Genomic DNA, 20,377 nt, shown 5'->3' on the forward strand with positions numbered 1-20,377 from the left:
CTAGCCTGCAAAACTCTTGCAGTGATATCCTGAAACTAAGATAATTGGCAACCAACAACTACAACCATCTTCCTACCTGCTGTAGAGACTCAATTCATTGTTTTCCAGTGACCTCTATTCATGTCAATTTCACTGTCACTTTACAATGTCATCTTCAACCAAGTGTTTCCTTGCTTTGACCCTCAGGTTAGACTCACCATGAGTTGTATTTTTTCAAAATGAGAAAGCACCCTATGGTATGCTAGGTGTATAGCAACTTTCAGTTTAGCTTCCTTTAATTGTAAAGCACCATTTATGAATTTATAAGGCAGGACTTCAAATCTTTAATCTGCTTCATTGCTTTTGGGATAACCTCTGCTCTGTCAACAACGTGCTGATTTCACTGTTTAGTATGCACGCAGTATTCTGTTGTAGCTTCCTTGGGTTGAGGCTCCATTTGTAGCAATACCTGCTGCTCCTCCTGTCACACTCTTCATTGCTAATCAAAGAAAATTAATCCCAAGAGTCGATGGTTATGTGTGAGTGACGGACATACCAAGTCATGAGGTTATAGATTGTGGTGAATTACAATTCTGCTGGCTTGAAGAGCATTCTCATTTCGCTGCTGAGATTCTGACCTCAAATTGCTGCAATTGAGTATGCTTTCAGGAAAGTGAACCAATCTAAACAAATGGAATCCATTACTGTCATCAAATCTATCCGAAATAAAATTTGGACATCTTACAATGTGGTAGATATTTTTCTGCAATTTTGTCAATATCAAAATATCTGTAATTTTTAAAAAACTTTATTTTTTTTCTGAGGATCTGTCGATTTCTTACCAAAGTTACAACTGGTGATTACAAGAAATCTTATCGAATGTCAGAGCCAGTTTTAATTCCTATTTTTGTTTGTTGTTTTCAATCATTTCTGCTATCATGGATCCATAAAATATAGTCATATATGTGCCCAGTAAGGTGGTGAGAATAATAACTACGTGACTTCCATTTCTCACCTTTTGATTTGTTTAAACAATTGATTTTTGATAACTAAGTACCTATCATGAAGCATTTTTTTTAATGAACAAATTCTAACTATCTTTAGTTAAGTACTCAATGAAGTGCATTTAATTTTGTTAAGTATCAAACCACATCGTACAGAAAGAGACTTCTTGATGCCATGGTACCTCTTAGAACAAGTTATTCCCTTCCCACAGAAATCAACCCATGTTCCCTTTTTAATATATCCAGTTCCCTATTGTATAGATTTTGTTTAATTTGTTTCCATCATCTTTCAGGTCATAGCTTTCAATGAAAAAAAATCTACTCATCCCTCAAAGTCCTTTGCTAATTATTTTAAATTGCTGCCCTTTGGCTAACTGTCCCTCCCACCAGCTGAGACAGTTTCTCCCAATTCACTCATTCAAAAGCCTTCATAGTTTTGAATACCTCCACTAAATCGGCTCTTAACTTTAAGTACTGCGTATTGGCATTTGTTTGCAGCAACCAGTCAAGCACACTGAAGTGAAGTATTAATAAGAAGTCTGCGGGTCCAGAACAATAGTATGAAATGTGAATTTCAGCAGTATTCCAGTAGCAGAAAGAAAATTGGAGCCTGCAAAATCTGTTGTGGTGAAACTAAAATTGTTTACCCTTGGCTAATAACACATGTTTAGGAACAAGTAAAGATAATAAAATTGCATGGACACATTTGCTAATCAATTCTCATTAATGATCATAAAGATCCAGACTGTTTCTGCTTGATTTTATGATTCCTTCTATCTAATTGTAGAATTCTTCACAGAAAAGGCCCAGGAAGGAATTGTGCCTGTGCCGTTTTATAAGACTTCTAAATGCCCCTGAGAGCAGCAGCTGAAGAATAAATGAGCACAATGATCCAAATTTGAAATTCAATCATTTTATTTATCACCTTCCGTTTCAGCTTTAACCTTCCTTGGCATACACTTTTACAGTATACTGATTTCAATTTTACTGCAGTATGTAACATTTGCCAAAGGATAAAGAAGAATAATTCATATCGAAAACAGTATTCTTTTCTGGTACTCATCACATGAATCCAAAGTGAAAAGTGTTCCTTTTTGAACAATCCAATTGTAATTGTAAAGAGGCTTTATTATAAAACTGCTTTAACATCCATCAAAGACATACAAGCCACACATGTCAAATTCACACTGCAACTTTGTGAATCCTTAGAGATTGTCTATTTAACCCATATCTGTCAGATTTACCAGTTCTGTTCAATATATTTTCAAGACCTATTTCATTAATAGTAAATTAAATTCAGAAAGATAATCGCTCACAAAGTGTGAGACATTGAGAATTATGGTCTATGTTAATAATCTCCTGACATAAGTACAATAAGTGGCCATGGATGCAATGTCAGTTTTATTAAATAAAACTATTGTCCTCAAAAAGGAGCTGGGTGTTAATTAATGTTTCATGAGATTATGTTTCATATCTCACTGCCAGACTCTCAACTCTGTTTCTATCTTTTTAGTGGCACCTTCAAAATTGTCTGTTACCTTGCTTTTTAAACCAACATTCTCTCTTATCCCATGCCCAGTGCTTTACCACTCATCTCCTCAGATTTATTCCATGCACCTTCATCATTTATGCACTGAAATTCAATCTACGCTGTCTGTGTTAGGAATAATTCTGTGATCCTGTGCTCACTGGGAGTATTGGTGAGCATTGCCTGTAACTCTGACTGTGAGATTACACATGCTTGACGTGGCCCACTGGAACTAACTCCAATTGGTAAATAAATAGTTGAACAAAAATGCAATACTATGCCACGTAATCTCATGTTAGTCATGCCCCTTACTCTCCAGCTCATCGCTAGTTCCTCTGCTCTGTGTTGACTTTTTTTTTCTGTAACCACTCCGAGCTATGCAATGATGGCACATTAATTATTTTATGGTTCTAGAAACTTTATTGACAAGCGCCTTTTAAAAAACATTCTGCTATACGCTGACTTTTTTTCCCCCAGCAACATGTATGGTGTGTTTAGTTTTCTCTGAGTTCACAGTCAGACTTAACTAATCAAGCACAGTAAACATCAATTGTAAACAGACTCAATCAAGCACAGCAGATTTGAACCCAAGAGATCTCTTCTGCATCTTTCTTCCCTGTTCTTGTGGAATCATCATTTGTATTGTGTCATTGCATGAATATTCATCTGAAAGACTGCATCTCCAACAGTGCAATTCTCCTTCAATACTGAGGCTTGATTTTTCATCACAAGCTCAAGTGGAACTTAAACCTCAAACCTTTTGATTCATTTAGTTACCACTGTTGCCTTCAAAGCAATGATAGTAATCCTATTTACCATTAAAATTCTTGTCTCAAAATGACTGTAGAACATTTTTCAGTGCCGTGTGCAGCTGTAAGATACTATTTCCCATGATTGACAATGCAGAAATTCATCTATGAATATTTAACAGATTAAAGAAGAGCTTGAACATATATACTGGATGGATAGTACTCATCTATCTGGAAATTCATAGATTCATTTTTTTTTGACCATTCTGACTTGGCAAGCTCTTTGAAAGAGTTGTTAAATTAGTCCCATTTGCCTCTTGTATTGCCATTGCCCTGTAATTTTCCTTTTCCCTTTATGTTCTTCAGTTGTATAATATTGAGAAAAGACTTGGAATGTAGAAACGAGATTAGTTTGTACGTTAAATATATCCATTGTGAAGGTCAGGACTTGCTTCTGCTCTGTTGTTGATAACTGCACCAAACTTGCAACACAATTTGTCCACCACAGGTAATTAAAGATTCCATTGCATTTCCAGAGAATTACCATTAGTAAGGTGAATCAGCTCTGAGTAAAAGTCTTTCTTTGCACTCTTCTGTTATTATTTCCTGATGTTAATCCATATCTGAAATACAGTGCCAGTGTGCTGAAGTCATTTGTATCCTCGTAGTCATTTATCATGTGTGATTTTAGTTTGTTTGATCATGTACTTATCCATTGACATGAATAATAATAATAATAATAATGACCTGATATTGCTACTAGAATAGAATAGAAAGTAATTGTCACATGTACTTTTACATGAAAAATTAGTGAAAAGTTCAATAAGTTGAACATGGCACCTACATCAATGTCAGAGTCATACAGATTAGATTACTTACAGTGTGGAAACAGGCCCTTCGGCCCAACACGTGCACACCGACCCTCCAAAGAGCAACCCCCCCCCCCAGACCCTACATTTACCCCTTCACCTAACACTACAGGCAATTTCGCATGGCCAATTCACCTAACCTGCACATTTTTGGACTGTGGGAGGAAACTGGAGCACCCGGAGGAAACCCACACAGACACAGGAAGAATGTGCAAACTCCACACAGACAGTTGCCTGAGGCGGGAATTGAACCCGGGTCTCTGGCGCTGTGAGGCAGCAGTGCTCACCACTGTGACACCGTGCCGCCCATGCATAATAATAATAAAAAGAACCAAAACTAAGACAAAGTTCATCATTGCTGAGTTAATGGCTCCTGGGCTTGGGGAGAGCTGATTTAAGAACGATTGAATACTCTGAAGATGCAGCCATGACAAGGCCACCCTTCTGATCTGCTGAATACTCTACTGAAGAAGACCGCCATGCTGGACTGACACCACCACTCCTGGATGAGAACTTCTGGCGGGCTCCTGGAATACATGTGGACACCGAAGACAAAGAAGACATCCACATAGGGGTGAGACCTCCATGTCAGCACATTACCTCCAGACCAGGAGACCACCGTGCCTGTCCGAAACTGCCTTTCTTCTCTCTTTTGCACTGAAGCCTAGCTGTGGACCTGCATCCTCAGCCTAGCCTGTGGGTCTGGGATGGACGAATCAGCCTGGAACGTGTTCCTCACTTACGAGGAGACCTTGCCAAGGATGGAACTGTGTCTGGCTCGTCCTGACATTGCTGCCACTCGAGGTGTCCTCCTACCTGCCACTTTCCATGCTTAAAAGAGAAAAAAAACAGAGAAAAAAGAAAAGATAAAGGAAAAAAACGAAAACCAGCAAAAGTTAAAAGAAGGAAATAAAGAGAATGAAAGAAAAACAATGGGAGCTGATGAGCCCTGGGCTCAGCCCCACTACTCTGCCAACATCTCGAAATAAAGTACTGGTTGTAAAGGAGTACCCTGGCTTAAATTTGTCTTTTAAGTTCAGGACACCAAAGACAATTATAGCACACAATGTCTCCCCAATTAAAATCAGGGAGCAGAGTTACCCAAAGACTGTGAATGGATTCGGTGTCTATATGTTTATGTGGCATAGGGAGTGCTAGTACAGGAGGCCATTGGGGAAAGTAACATCAAATATAAGGATGTCAATGGACATATTCCACTTGAGTTCTAATTGTTGCCAATACCCTTCTGAAGACTTTACTTGAAAGACTAGGAAGAAATTATAGCAAATTAGGAATATAGCATGTCAGCTTGGAAATGTGCGGAGTTGTCAATTAATAGTTTGTGAATGTTGGTGTATCAGATAGTAAATTATAGAAGCCGTCAGGGACTGCTGTCTTGGAAACAGACATGACTTATTACTGCAGGAAAGTAAAATGCATACATGTGCACACATAAATACCTTTTGCCTCTTGGAAGGCAAAATCAGTTAATGAATGACATAATTTGAAAGGACTCCTGCTGCTGGAACCAAGTATTTCCCAGGACTATTTGGGACCTGATATGACACTAGATACTTGTTCATTAAATCATTACTGCCATCTTATAGTTGATCATGAATGGATCTCGAGTAGCAAGGAGTGCTAAAGAATGCTCAACAGAGAAAAACAATAGAACAGTAATTATGCACTTCTGCCTGCTTTATAAATGACTCTTTTGATGTGGTGCAAAAATTGTTTCGTTGATACTATTTCACATTTCTCACTTACAAAATGTCTATTTGAGAAAATAAGTTCAAGTTTTGCTTCATGGGGAATGAAACCCTATAAGTCATTTAGGGATAAATCTGAAATACCCAAGAGAAGAAAGTTACAATTCTTGAGTTTATGGCATTTTTCAGCTTTGCGGCATAATGGTTGATGTATTCAATTTGTACATCAGATGTAGTGTCTTGGTAGAAAAATCTAGTGCATAAAATATTGCTCCCCTGCTGGATCCTATTCATTACTGAAAAGTTAACTCCAATTCTTATTTTTATTTCCAGCTGTTCCTCGTACTAGTGCCACCCAGTGCAGCTCTGTTCCTGAGCCCAGATATGGCCGAAGAATAGGTTCAGAGTTTTCTGCAGGTTCTATTGTTCGTTTCGAATGCAATGCTGGATATCACCTCCAAGGCTCAAAGGCTATTCGATGTCAGGCTGTGCCTAATGGGTTGGCACAGTGGAATGATACAATACCAAGCTGTGTAGGTAAGTGCAGATGGAATTGTCCTGTTTAATGATTCTGGAAGTTCACAAGTGTATTAAGACTTATGAGTATTTTTCAGCAGGGTGGTGATCTGTGTAAATCTATTGACCACATTTGCGGCTTCCAGCTTCATATTGTGTGCTGCTCCACTGCACGCAGTCTGCTTTAGCTTTTAGACCATTTACTGAAGGGTTCGGTTTATGGAAATGCCTCAGTTGGAAATTCCAGATAGTTTTCACCCTTTAACATCATGAAATGTATTTATTTAAAATAGATTCACTCAGCAATAGACTTTTTAACTTACAAATAATTTTACATTGGTCTGTGAAAAGGGCAGAATCTCAGAAAGAAGTTGTCTCTGACTCACACACTGTTGCACTCCTGGGAATTTCAGGGTACAATACAGTTATTGAAGGAATCATCTTCATTCATTGGTCGGCAGTCGGAGAAAAGAGAAAGATATACAGTGAGCAAGAAGTAAAATTTGGAAGAGGTGAGGGAAAATTTAGTCCAAAAACCAGTTTAAAGAGGCAAAGATAAGTGGAGCAGTGATAGAAAATTTGACTTTTCACCAACTTGTTAAAAAGTAAAGCATTCCTAAAATGTTTACATGAGACCTTTTTTAATCAGTACATTTCGAACCCAACAAAATATGTCAGATAGAGTGTTATTTCAGTGCAAGAACATGAATATAGTGATAAACATAATTAGTTTTATGGCTATAGTGGAAAGGAGTTAATGTGGTCAATAATGAAATAGCAAATGAGAAGCAAAGCAATATCAATGATTTGGATTGTAGAAATCGACAGGAAAGCGAGGTCGGTGAGGACAACAGAAAATGAGCAAAGACAAGCTTTCAAGTTGGAGCCAAAAACTAAATATAAGGAGAAAAGTAGGTTTCCAAAAATCATGAAATAAAACCGAAAATGTGGTTTTTGACAAATGTTAAGTCCAAAACATAGTTGAAAACCTTAAATAAAATGTCTTATAAATTTACAAGCAGCAGAGGATTATCATTGTAGTGCTAGGGCTGGTGATGGACAAAGAAGGAAATTTTCTCTTGCATGTAGACAACATGACTGTGATATTAACCAAAAACATTGCATCAGGTTTCATTTAAAAAAGGATGAAACTAATATTACAGTAGAGGTTCGAGGGAGTAGAAATTATTCAAAAGTAATGCGTAAAAGAAGCAAAAGACGTGTGTGATGGAAGCAGGCTCAGAATTGCAGAAAGAAGGCAGGAGTTCTGTGACATTGAATGGTTTGAAAATAGTAAATGATCAACAGCTTTGCATCACTCAAAGTTAATATGGTACTTGTTCCAGAGGGGGCACACCTTAACTTGCTAATGGAAGCTTGGGGAGAGAGAACAGATACCCTAACAGAAATCTGTTGATCCTTCTTAGAAATAGAAATCTGCCAAAAGTCTATGAGACTATAAAGCTAATCAGTTAAGAAAAAAGACATGAACCTGTCCAGTTACCAGTTGAATATCTGTAAGGGGAAAACTAATAGAGACCAGTCCTTAGGACAAAATGAATGCTACTTTAATAATTATTGGTTACGGTGGGATGTCCAGCATATGTTTGTTAAAGGCAACCCTCATCTGACAAGCCTGAGTGAGTTTTTTTGATGAAATAACAAGGAGGGTTGATGAAGATAATGCTGTAGATTTTTTAAAAAATGTATTTGATAAAGTACTACATTGCTGAGTTGTTCAGCATGAGAAGCACACAAGATTAAAGTGACAGTGATAACATTAACTAAGGCTCATGATGCAAAAAAAATCATATTGAACAGAGAGAAATATCAAGAGGTGTTCCCCAACAGCAAAGAACCAGATTGAACAGAGAGAAATATCTACAGAGAGAAATATCTACGTTTCGTTATGTCCGAAACGTCGATTCTCCTGTTCCTTTGATGCTGCCTGACCTGCTGCGCTTTTCCTGCAACACATTTTTAAGCTCTGATCTCCAGCATCTGCAGTCCTCACTTCCTCCTATACAAGATTAGTGTTGGGGTGAGGCTGGTGGAAGGGATTATGACAGATAAACAGTGCAGGAAGAAGTTGCATGTGTTCGTGAGAACAGCAGAGATGGTCAGAGATGGGGACAGTAGCTGAGGTAGACTGAGTGTGAGGCAAGAGAGTCAAGTATGAGACTTATCCTGGTGAAGCAGAAAGGTCATTGACTTTCTTGGGGTAGAGCTAGCTGTTTTCCCAAACCCTGGAGATGACACTGACCCAGGTGGTAACCTCCTCTGGGAAGCTGACTCCTCTCCTTTGCAAGACCCCATCCACTTGGACTTCCAAGTCCTTGTTAGAGAATCACGGTGCTATCTTCCCCTTCTCTGCCATGTTCCACTGCTGTCCTTCAAAGAGTAGGGCAATTCCAGAATGCCAGTGATTGTCCAAGTGCACAGCAGCTTTATAAAGATCGCGCTGATGCAATGGATGCTGGTCTTTAGCTGGCTACCTGCTGAATGGTGAGTTGTTCCAGGAGTAATGTGTGGTAAGGTAATGTAGAACTTGAATGCAAAGGAGGTGATTAGGGCAGGATAGGTATTTAATGTGGCACATTTATAAGGTACAGCGATAAAACTCTTAACTCCTCCTGGCAAAAAAACCTCCAGAAATTTCATTGCAAGCAAAAATTGTAAGATTCATCCTGTTGTATGTAGAGGCCATTGTGCAATTGAGGTTCAGGGAAAATGTGGGAGCACAATCCCACAGAAAAGACTTTCAAAGAGATGACATCGGTAGGACAGACTGAATGCCCTCTTCTATGTCACGAGATTCTGTGATGCATTTTACCTCTTTCCTTTATTTTTCTTTGATCTTCCTTACTCTCTCCATTTCCTCACATTTGTTTTGCGATATGGCCGTATTCTTCTCAGACCTATACTTCCTTATCCTTCTGCTCATTTATTTGTGTTTATCATGAGCATGCCTCCTTTGTCATTATTTTCAATTCTGTTGCTCACCATGTAAGTTTACTTTGATGTCCATAGGCCTTCCATTCTTGGTTTTTCTGACTTTTTTCTGTCGGAGCGCCTTGACCTCATTCCCACTGTTCTCACAGTTCTTTGTCATGGTAGGTCCTGAGACCTCTCTTGGCCTTCTGTATCATCTTGTTTCTCTCGTAAGAAAGAAAGAAATAGTTTTCATATACCTTACTTACAATGGACCTAGGTTTTTTTTTTCATGAAATCACTGTTGTAATGTGAGGAAAAGGATCAACTAATTTAAGACATATTCTTGAATTAGCAGAGAGATGAATGGCTAAATAATCTATGATGTTGAAGATGGTTGAGGTGACTTCCTTGAATAGTGTTATAGTGTCATAGTCATAGAGACGTACAGCACAACTACAGACCCTTCGCTCCAACTCGTCCATGCCAACCAGATATCCCAATTCAAACTAGTGCCACCTGCCAGCACCCAGCCCATTTCCCTGCAAATGCTTCCTATTCATATTCCCATCCAAATGCCTTTCAAATGTTGCAATTGTACTAGCCTCCACCAATTCCTCTAGCAGCCCAGTCCACACAAGTACCACCCTTTGCATGAAAAAGTTGCCCCTTCGGTCTCTTTTATATCTTTCCCCTCTCACCCTAAACCTATGCCCTCTAGTCTTGACTCCCCCACCCCGGGGAAAATACCTTGTCTATTTATCCTATCCATGCCCCTCATGATTTTATAAACCTCTAAAAAGTCACCCCTCAGCCTCCAGGGAAAACAGCCCCAGCCTATTCAGCCTCTCCCTATAGCTCAAATCCTCCAACCCTGGCAATATCTTTGTGAATCTGTTCTGAACCCTTTCACGTTTCGCAACATTGTTTCAACAGGAAGGAGACCAGAATTGCATGCAGTATTCCAAAAATGGCCTAACCAATGTCCTGTACAGCCGCAACATGGCCTCCCAACTCCTGTACTCAATACTCTGACCAATAAACAAAAACACAACAAATGCCTTCTTCACCATCCTATCTACCTGTGACTCTACTTTCAAAGAGCTATGAACCTGCACTCCAAGGTCTCTCTTTCTGCAATACCTCCAGGACCTTACCATGAAGTGTATAAGTCCTGCTCTGATTTGCTTTCCCAAAATGCAGCACCTCACATTTATCTAAATTAAACTCCATCTGCCACTCCTCAGCCCATTGGCTCATCCGATCAAGATCCCGTTGTAATCTGAGGTGACCTTCTTCGCTGTCCACTACACCTTCAATTTTGGTGTCATCTGCAAACTAATTAACTATGCCTCTTATGCTCACATCCAAATCATTTATATAAATGACAAAAAGTAGTTGTGTTGTGCAATCCTTTGCATTGATTGAAGAGGGTGGAAGGATCTCAATTTAATTTTTTGTCATCTTTGTCAACATACATTTCCTCGGCCCTGCATTGATGAAATGTCAGATTCAAGTGTATTTTTAATCCTCTGGAGAAATGCTTGAACCCGTAGCCTTCTTGGTGAGAGTCCATCATGCGGGCATTGAACAAAGTTTACACCAAGAGTGTAACTAACTGTCGTTTTGTGTAACTAATATCCAGGTTTTTTTTTTAAACAGTGGAAAATGGACAAGTTGTGCACAAAAGGCCGAGCTAGAAAGCTAATAAAGAGACATTGCGTTCCCAGCTGCTCCAAAGTCACTGAAGTTGAAATCAGCACGAGATGTAGCGGGTTATTAAGACATCTATCCAGTCCTCTTTGAAAGTTGCATTATCATTTTGAGTGTTAGGTTGCTCAAGCTGTCATTTCCAGAGATTGGACATTACAAAAAGTATTGATTGTTTTGGTTTTTGACAAGAATGATTTTTTATTGCTCTATGCCTCGGTGACATTCATCTCTTATTAACGTCATAATGAAAGCACACAACTGCTGGAGCTAGCAGGACCCTCAGGAAAGCTCTTCATGCTATTATGCCCACGAACATCTATTCTCCAGCTGCATGTCTTTGCCTTCCAAATCCTAATCTACTTTTAAACTGTGACTCGTAGCAAAAATGGGAAGTATGGTGAATTAATTACGTCTGCACATTCTAATCCAATTATTTCCCAGCCATTACCTTTTCTTCAAGTACAGACTGCACTTGTTCCCAATTGCCCACGCGCAATGCCAGGAGATTATATGCCTTTTTTAATATAGAGAAGATTCTAGATTCTATGGTTAAAATGCTGTAATATCCTGTAATATATAATATTGCGGCAATAAACTTAATGGTGCAATTTCAGTATTAAGTCACAAATTCATTATGCTTAATGCTTAATATTTTGAATGCAGTTGTATAAAAACTAAGATAAGAGATTGTATTTAACCGCAGCATAGCATTTTATATGCCATTTTCTAAACCAATTTCTGCACCCTCGAACTCCTAAACATTTTGTCTCCTTAGATGCTCAAAGTGCAAGCTGGTCATGGAACAGCAAGAAAAACTTGATATTTGTATCTTGGGTGAAGAGGGCAATAAAAGGTAGCCAATGAAGTCTAAGGATTAGGAAATTAACAGCAAAACAACTGAGATGGGGAGTAAATTAAAAAGGTTGATTACAATGTCCAATCTGGTGCAGAAAGAGAAATAAAAGAAAGATACACATTATTTCAAGAAAGAGAGCGAGAAAAGAATAGGAAGGAAAAATAAGCAAAATAATTCAAGTTCAAGTTTGATATTTTTAAAATCTCCCTGAAAAGTTGAAACATGAAAGAATGACACTTGTATTGTTTAATTTTCAGTATCAGCAAGATTGCTTGAAAGTAATGGATTATCACAATTATTAAAAGGATTCTTGCAAGTATAATTGCTATCCCGCAGCCTCTGATGTGGGTTTAGCTTGTATATGTACCTCATCAGTTCAGCAAATTTACAACATTCTATGCATGTCAATGTTTGAGGCTGACAGGAAAAAAAAACACACTTTGTGAGGTTAATAATGGCTCAACACAGGTTGGACAGCATTATTTCTGGGTGCTTAACAGCCTGAAGTCACCCTTCAACTTTTGCTTAAATAATGGTGAATGGCATTAATTTTACTCTTATTTTGGTGTAGGCTATGGCCCAGTGTTTCTGCTGCACAACATGTGACATAATTGTATGAAAAGAAAACAGTAACTTGCTTTATGAATTCCACTCTATCCAGCTGCACATACTGAAATAAAGAATGTGTCTATAAGGAGCAGATAGGCAAAAGTGAGGACTGCAGATGATGGAGATTAGAGTCAAGATTAGAGTGGTTCAGAAAATGCATAGCAGGTCAGGCAGCGTCCGAGGAGCAGGAAAATCAACGTTTCGGGCAGGAGCCCTTCATCAGGAACTCGGGCTCCTGTCCAAAACGTCAGTTTTTCTGCTCCTCGGATGCTGCCTGACCTGCTGTGCATTTCCAGCACCGCTGTAATCTTAACTATAAGGAGCAAATGTTAGACAACAAGAGAGCGCATTTTACTCAGGTAGAATACAAGAAATGACTGCTATTACTGATGTAGTCATCCAGTACTGTGTCTGTTGAGCTTGAGCAGAGAGCATAACATTAGTGAGCTGATAATGGAGCAAATTGGGAACATCACACAGCAATCACAAATCTTTTAAACTGAAGGAAATACCATAAGACCATAAGACAAAGGAGTGGAAGTAAGGCCATTCGGCCCATCGAGTCCACTCCGCCATTCAATCATGGCTTACAAATGACAGAATGCAATTTGTCCTGATACTGTAACCCTTTACGTTCAGTACAATGCAAGTGCTTCTGCTGTAACCACAACCAAAATTATTTTTCTTAAGCTGCCCAAAATAGATGCTGTACTCCAGACAGTTTCTGATCATGGTCCTGTACAATTGAAGCATAATTTCCTTTACATTGTATTCCAGTCCAGATGGGAAAAGGGCCAAATTTCCTTGTCTGTTTTTGTTTGCAGTTGGTAACTGCAGTTTCTTTCAGTGATTTACAATTAAGGGTATTGAAATTACATGCTCCTGTACAATTTCTTATCTTACCATGTGTAAACTATTTCAAATTGTCTTTCTCAGATCTAAAGTGGTTGGCCTTTCATTTTGCCCAAATTGAATTCCAGGTGCCATATTTTTGTTCACTTACTTATCTTATCACAAAAAACCCCGAAGGAAACTGGACAAATTTAATCTCATAATTAAATGGTAACATGCATTTTTCCTGGTTTTGAAATAAAATCAATTGCCACAAATCTACATGCCTTTCTGATTTAAGATGTGTTTTAAAACAAACAAACATTCAACTGCTTGGAACTTTGACCAAGACAAGGCAAACTGTTTAATAATGTGAAACAACCTCGAGGTGGAGGCAAGCAAGTAAATAAATCACTCCAGGGGTGATGGTGAATGTTGTAGAGAGAGATCTTCCACAAATCGCACCCATCGAAAATGATTATTGGTTGAGAAAGGAATGAATAAATGCAAAACATTCCTGCCCAGTGTAATCTTTTGAATGATACGCCACAACAAATATTTCAAGAGAAGTTCTGAGAACTTTTTAGAGGTACCTGAAAGGGATACTATGTCTTCATTGGACTCTCTCCCATTCAAAATAAGAAAGGCTGGCCTGATTTACACAGAAACAATCACTGAGAAGAAGCACAAAGAAACCAGCTAACTAAGCCACAGAGAGCTAATGCATTTAAAAATAATTGCAAGTACTATTGACGAGAGAAACTAGATAATCAGGCTAAAACCAAAGCACTCTCAACAGTATTTAAATTTATCACTTTCTATGCGAAACCATCTCCTTTTAATTTTGTACCTCTATATGAGTGTATGGGGCCCAGATCATTGCACAAAATGCCATATGCTTACTGCTGCTTCTTTATTATTTCTCTCCAATTTATCAGGTAATAAATATTAATTGAATAGTGGTGTAGCTTTAGGCTAAGAAGACCGTAGGCCTTTGTTCTCATCAGCCAAGATCAGCCAGTTCCTTTCTCCATTCCAGGCCATAATTGAATATATACTTGAATACTTGTTGGGAGTTGAATTGCAGAATATAGGAACAATTATCATGTTGAATAGTATTGGAAGGTAAAGCTTTGGATGCTTTGTGCTTTAAATAAAATACATACATAAATAACATTCAGACAAACCCAGGGATAAAGAAGTGAAAAACAGTCAGAGCTGAAAACTTGAATCAAAATTGAAAAATCTGCAAATATAAATGAACTCAGTCAATACCTGGAAAAGAGAGATGCAAGATATGTGTCTGTAAATGGTTTGATTTTTGTTGGCTGATTGTTTCTAGTTTTCCAGTATCACCTTAGCAGTGATTTTTGTTTTTGATTCATTCACTCCAGAATTGACAAGGCCAGTGTTAATTGTCTATTCCTAATGCCCTGGCAATATTTGTTTTCCCCCTCCAAGGAGTTGCAGTTTTAAAACATATGTTGAAAAAAAGACAAGGACAGGAACAGACATACATGTCCTATACATAATAAAATGGCTCCTGTGCTACAGAGCCATTTTGTGAGATGCAGTGAGTCTGAACTCAGTCGGATTAAAATCAATTTGAGTTTTGTTGAATTACTGTAGCTGGACAATCATTGTACTCTTCAACTTGTGACTGGTTAGAGACCGTTTCAATTTTGCCCAGTTGGATGGCTAAATTTTATCTCGCCTCTTCCTTTTCTATTTCTGTACATTTGTGGCTTCTCATTTAAAAAGTGATGAAAAGCAATTCTCCTCTATCTTCTCGAGCTACAGTTAGTGAATAGGATACATGTGTAATCCATCAGACTAAACTGAACCTGAGCATGATCTGTATTGGAAGGGTGATGCCTCTGAAATGAAGTCTCTGTACTTTGGGCCAAACTGTGCCATATTCAAATGAAAAAGTGATACAAGAAGTATGAATAACCTGGGATGCATCAACAACAGGACATCGGAAAAAGATAATCTTCAGCCAAAATTCTTCCCAAGGAAAATTGGAGTGTTCGTTTAAAATCCCCTTTTGCAGACAGGTCAAAAGTATTATTGGTGTGAATGCCTTCCATTGCCTTATTTATAGACCCTGCACTTTAGGTGCTTGGTTTGATGGCCACATGAGTCAGTGGATGTCTTTCTCCACTATGATTCTGGAAGTGGAAAGTCTCTGCCTACCTTTTCAAGCTGGTTAAAACCAGCAAAACATCAATTGATCAGCAGCTTCTTCACAGATCCTTTTCTCTTTCAGTACCTTGTCACGGAAATCTGACAGAACGTAGAGGCACCATCCTCTCGCCGGGTTACCCAGAGCCGTATGGCAACAGCTTGAATTGCGTATGGAAAATCACAGTAACTGAGGGAGCAGGCATACAGGCAAGTCATTTGCACGCCGAACGAACATCATTTACCTTAAGTTCGCATGGCCCACCAGCAGTTGACAATACATTCAGAAAACCTGGTAGATACCATTTCTTTGTTCTTGTTCTCTTTATATCTCGATTTGTTTTTGAATTAGAACTGCTAATTGCAAGTCAAATCCAAATCATATAGAAGCAAACTTTGTAAAATTATTATGGGGAGAGTGTCATTGTTGAGCAATTGTTTTCGTTATTCATCAAATATATGTGGCAACACTGACCCGTGTCAGTGAATGAAGGTTGGTTAAACATGGAGAGAAATGCATCTCTAAAAATTTAGTCAGTTGGTAACCAAACATTAAGGCTCACAAATAAGCAAGTTCTATAAATTGTCACAAATCAAGTAAGAATTTGATTTGCAATATTTCAGAGTTTTATAGTTTGTGATTCAAATTTAACTGTAATGAATTAATGAAGCAGTGCAGAACTCTGAACTTTACTGTAACTGAATCCCGATTTTGTTGAATAGATTCAAGTGATAACCTTTGCCACTGAGCATAACTGGGATTCCTTAGAAATATATGATGGTGGAGATGCAACTGCGCCAAGACTTGGGAGCTTCTCAGGTAAGAAATTCATACCCAATGTCATACACCCTTTCATAAATCAAAAAGAAAAAACAATGCTAGAGTTTTACTAATACTTTCTATAGTGCAAATGCCACAGGAACATTTTGTGAAACATTGGTGAAAATCTTTTCCTGATACTTAGATCTACTCAGTTGTTCATTTAAGTCTGTGTGAGCAAATTACCTCATAAAAATGAGTTCACCTTCATTATGTCAGATAAGCTAAATGAGGAGAACCTTAGTTATAGAATCATTGAATCATACAGCATGGAAACAGACCCTTTGGTCCAACTCATCCGTGCTGACCAAGTTTCCAAAACTAAATTAGTCCCATCTGTCTGTATTTGACCCATATCCTTCCAAACCCTTTCTATTCATATACCTATCCAAATGTCTCTTAAATGTTGTTACTGTACGGACATCTACCACTTACTCTGGCAGTTCATTCAACATATGAACCAACCTCTCCATGAGAAAGTTGTCCCTGGGGTCCCTATTAAATCTTCCTCCTCTAACCATAAAATTATGCCCTCTAGTTTAAAACTCACCTTATCTATGCCCCTCATGATTTTATAAGCCTGTGTAAGATCACCCCTCAACCTCTTGCACTCAAATGGAAAAGGTCCCAGCTCATCCAGCCTGTCTTTATAACTCAAAGCCTCCAATCCTGGTAACATCCTTGCAAATCTTTTCTGCACCCTCTCCAATTAATAATATCCTTCCTATAGCAGGGTGACGAGAACTGAATAGTACTCTAAAAGTAGCCTCACCAACATCCTGCATAACCTCAACATGACATCCCAATCAATGCCCAACAGTTTTGTGGATGTCACCATCTTCTTTCTGACAAATAAGACCATAAACAATAGGAACAGTTGTAAGCCATTCGGCCCCTGGAGGCTGCTCCCCATTTAATAGGATCATGGTTGATCCGACGTTCCTCATATCCACTTTCCTGCTTTTACCCTGTAATTTTTATTTCTCCGACTGATCAAGAATCTATCTCAGCCTTAAATATCCACAAGGACTCTGTCCCCATAGTTCTCTGTGGCAAAGAGTTTCAAACAAAGAAGAAATTCTTCTTTATTTCAGTCTTAAATTTGTGCCCTTTCATTCTGAGACCATGTCCTGTGGTCCTAGACTCTTCCTTGAAGGGGAACATCCTCTCAGGGTAAATGCTTAAAAATCCTATATGTTTCAATGAGACCATCTCTCATTTGTTCAAATTCCAGGAAGTAGAGTTCCAACCTATTTAAAGTTTGCTCGTGAGACAATCCCTCCATATTAGGAGGGATCATCCTAAGGAACCTCCTCTGAGTGCCTCGGATGAAGTTGTGTCTTGTTTTTAAGTGAGGAAACCAAAGCTGCCCATAGTACACCACATGTGGTTTCACCAGCACCTTGCCCATTTGCAGTAAGGTGTCCCTTGTAGACTCTATAATTTTGGCCAGATCTGTAACTTTGCATTGCCTGTTTCTTCACAAATTGTAAAGGAAGTGATCATTTAAGGTGCTCAGAACAGATAAACCTTACATATGCAAACTGCTGATGAAATATGTATTTTATTGCTTGTCACAGTCTAGGTTAGGGGACGGTACAGTGATGAAGGGCACAGTGCGGGGTAAAAGGGGAAAGCAGAGACTTTAATCTCAAGTCAGTCCACCTCAACCTATGCATAGCAGAGTTCTTAAATACGGATACATTTCCCATTCATCTACCTTTGTTGTGAACCCAAAGTACCAGGATAGCCAGCATGATTCAACAAATTCAACAATAGTGAAAGTCATGTTGTAGTGAATGTCAAATAGAGGGCTGAGATGCAATGTTTTCTCTACCCATTCCTTAGCCTGGTAAAATATAATAGTCTCTGCAGTTCGTTTACTAATATAGATAACTTGGCTATTGAACAGAGATAAGGAAGGAATATGAGCAATCAAGTAACTCACAATAGTTGTGAATTAGGAATCCAGCTATGTTAACTGGAAGAGTCAAATTGTTTTTGTGATATAGTTAGATTGAAAGAATGATTTTCATTTCAGGTACCACGGTCCCTGCATTGTTGAACAGCACCTCCAATCAGCTCTACCTGCATTTTCATTCTGACATCAGTGTGGCAGCAGCTGGCTATCACTTGGAGTATAAAAGTAAGCACACATAGCATTTGTGCTGACAGGTACCAGCAGTAGAACTGAGTTTGTAATAAATCCAGTCTTGAATTATGTGATTTATAAAGGCATTATCACACATTTTAAAACTGTTGCATTTTAATTATGTACATACTGTGGTGTAGTTTGAATTCTCATACCAATGTTAAATATTTCTTATGCCTTTGATTTTCTTTTCGTATTGTGAATGCCAGTGCACTTTTGCAAAACAGTTATTACAGGACATTGTAGCACAATGGGGTTAATTCTTACTCATACTTGCCAAGACCACAGTTTGAACCCATCTCTGGTTGCTGAAGACCTTTTCTGACTGTCAACACACAACATGATCTGACTTTTTTTTAAAAACACAGTTCCTAATAAGAATGAGTTCTCAGCAACATGCAGTCAAAGATTGCAGTTTTAAGCTTAAGAAGTGGTGAGCTCAAAGGAAATTCAAACTCACAGTTCTGAGATAAGGAGTAAGCAGCATTAACAATAGTGCTATTCTAACAGCTGACCTCAGATGTACATGTGGCCTGGGCACAATGCTGGGATGCAGACTGAAACTTCATAGACATGTCATTGCTGAGCCTCCAGCCAGAGGAGTAGATAGAGGGAATTTGCATGGGTCATGCCAGTGTGGGAGTTACAACAGATATATGCTCCATACACCCTCTGCAAATCCCAGAAGGCTGATAGAACTGGGGTTATGGGATGGATTGCAATATCAATAGTTTCATAGCTATCACAAGGAACACCCAGATAACTGGATATTGGAAAGATAACAGCATCCAGACCCACACTGGGCTGCAGTGCAGTCCACCAGGCAGTGCAAACTGAATGATAATCAGGAATCTTCCACCATTTAAGAAAAAGTTGAAAACTGGTGACATGGAATCATTGCAACAATTGTTTTCAGGAAGAGTTCTCAGCAGCTCTAGACTCTATTTACATCTTCCAAATAGATGGTCTCCTCAATACTGGGCAAAGTATACCTTTTGGCAGCACTGGCATCCATAAACATGCTGCACAGAAAATCTGAAAAGTTAATCAAGATCTATCCAATTTTTGCAATCAACTGCATTGATCTGAGACATCTAAAAATGAACAATGTCCTTGAGTACAATATGCTTATTTGGTCTGATAGCTTCTTGCCATTGAGTTTTGCTGCTATTAAACCAGCTGACATTGAGTCAAGTTATTCATACCAACTTGTGTCCCATCTGTACAGAATTTAGTTTGGTTTCATTCGAATAAATCAGTTCCAATGACAGCAAGTAAGTATGTAATAACAACCAAAAAATGGTGCTGTTTTTATTCTTTGATTAAATGCTGCATGGAATTCATAATTTTGAAATAGCAATTATAGGTTTAAATCATAAATCAAATTGTGTTACGTTTATCCTCCAATTGGGACTATGTTTTATGCATCTGTCTTCATTGACTACTGAATATTTAAAATGTGTTATCCTTTTTATTGGAGGCGAGAGTAGTTTGTGCAATATTTTAAAAGCCACAAATATCTGACAGAGAGAGATGCACTTTCCCTTAAAGCTTACACATAATTTCATGTAATAAATGCCAAGTTATATTGAAGTTGCTATGTATGAATAATCTTCTTCATTCACGGAATATGTGTATCACTGGCACATGTGTAGCACTGGCAATAATTGCTATGTCAGCAACGATTGCCCTTTCCTAATTACACTTGAGAAGGTGGTAGTGAGTGCTTCCTTGAACCACAAGTCCATGTGTGTGTCTTGGAGAGGAACTTGCAGATGATGGTGTTCTCATGCAGCTGCTGTCCTTGTCCTTCTGGATGCTAGAGGTCACAGGTTCTGACATTGCTTTTGAAGGAGGCTTGGTGAGTTGCTGCAGTTCAATGGTGTTCCTATCACTCATTGATGTTAGAGGACTGGATTTTGGGGGG

At 38.5% G+C, this 20,377-nt stretch overlaps 1 protein-coding gene across 4 annotated transcripts in view; it reads left to right on the top strand.

Annotated features, from left to right (window-relative positions):
* LOC122548600 (CUB and sushi domain-containing protein 1-like) overlaps positions 1-20,377 on the top strand; it is a 2,407,075-nt gene that overhangs the window by 2,061,134 nt on the left and 325,564 nt on the right. For all 4 annotated transcript variants that reach the window (XM_087978377.1, XM_087978362.1, XM_087978369.1 and 1 more), the window contains exons 34-37: positions 6,172-6,375; positions 15,564-15,688; positions 16,202-16,298; positions 18,340-18,444. In XM_087978377.1, the coding sequence (XP_087834503.1) occupies positions 6,172-6,375; positions 15,564-15,688; positions 16,202-16,298; positions 18,340-18,444 (531 nt within the window). The remainder of the gene's footprint in view (positions 1-6,171; positions 6,376-15,563; positions 15,689-16,201; positions 16,299-18,339; positions 18,445-20,377) is intronic.

This window comes from Chiloscyllium plagiosum, unplaced genomic scaffold (assembly GCF_037043375.1).
Source record: "Chiloscyllium plagiosum isolate Xiang-an unplaced genomic scaffold, Cpla_swu_hap1 HiC_scaffold_3, whole genome shotgun sequence".
NCBI classification, from domain to species: domain Eukaryota; kingdom Metazoa; phylum Chordata; class Chondrichthyes; order Orectolobiformes; family Hemiscylliidae; genus Chiloscyllium; species Chiloscyllium plagiosum.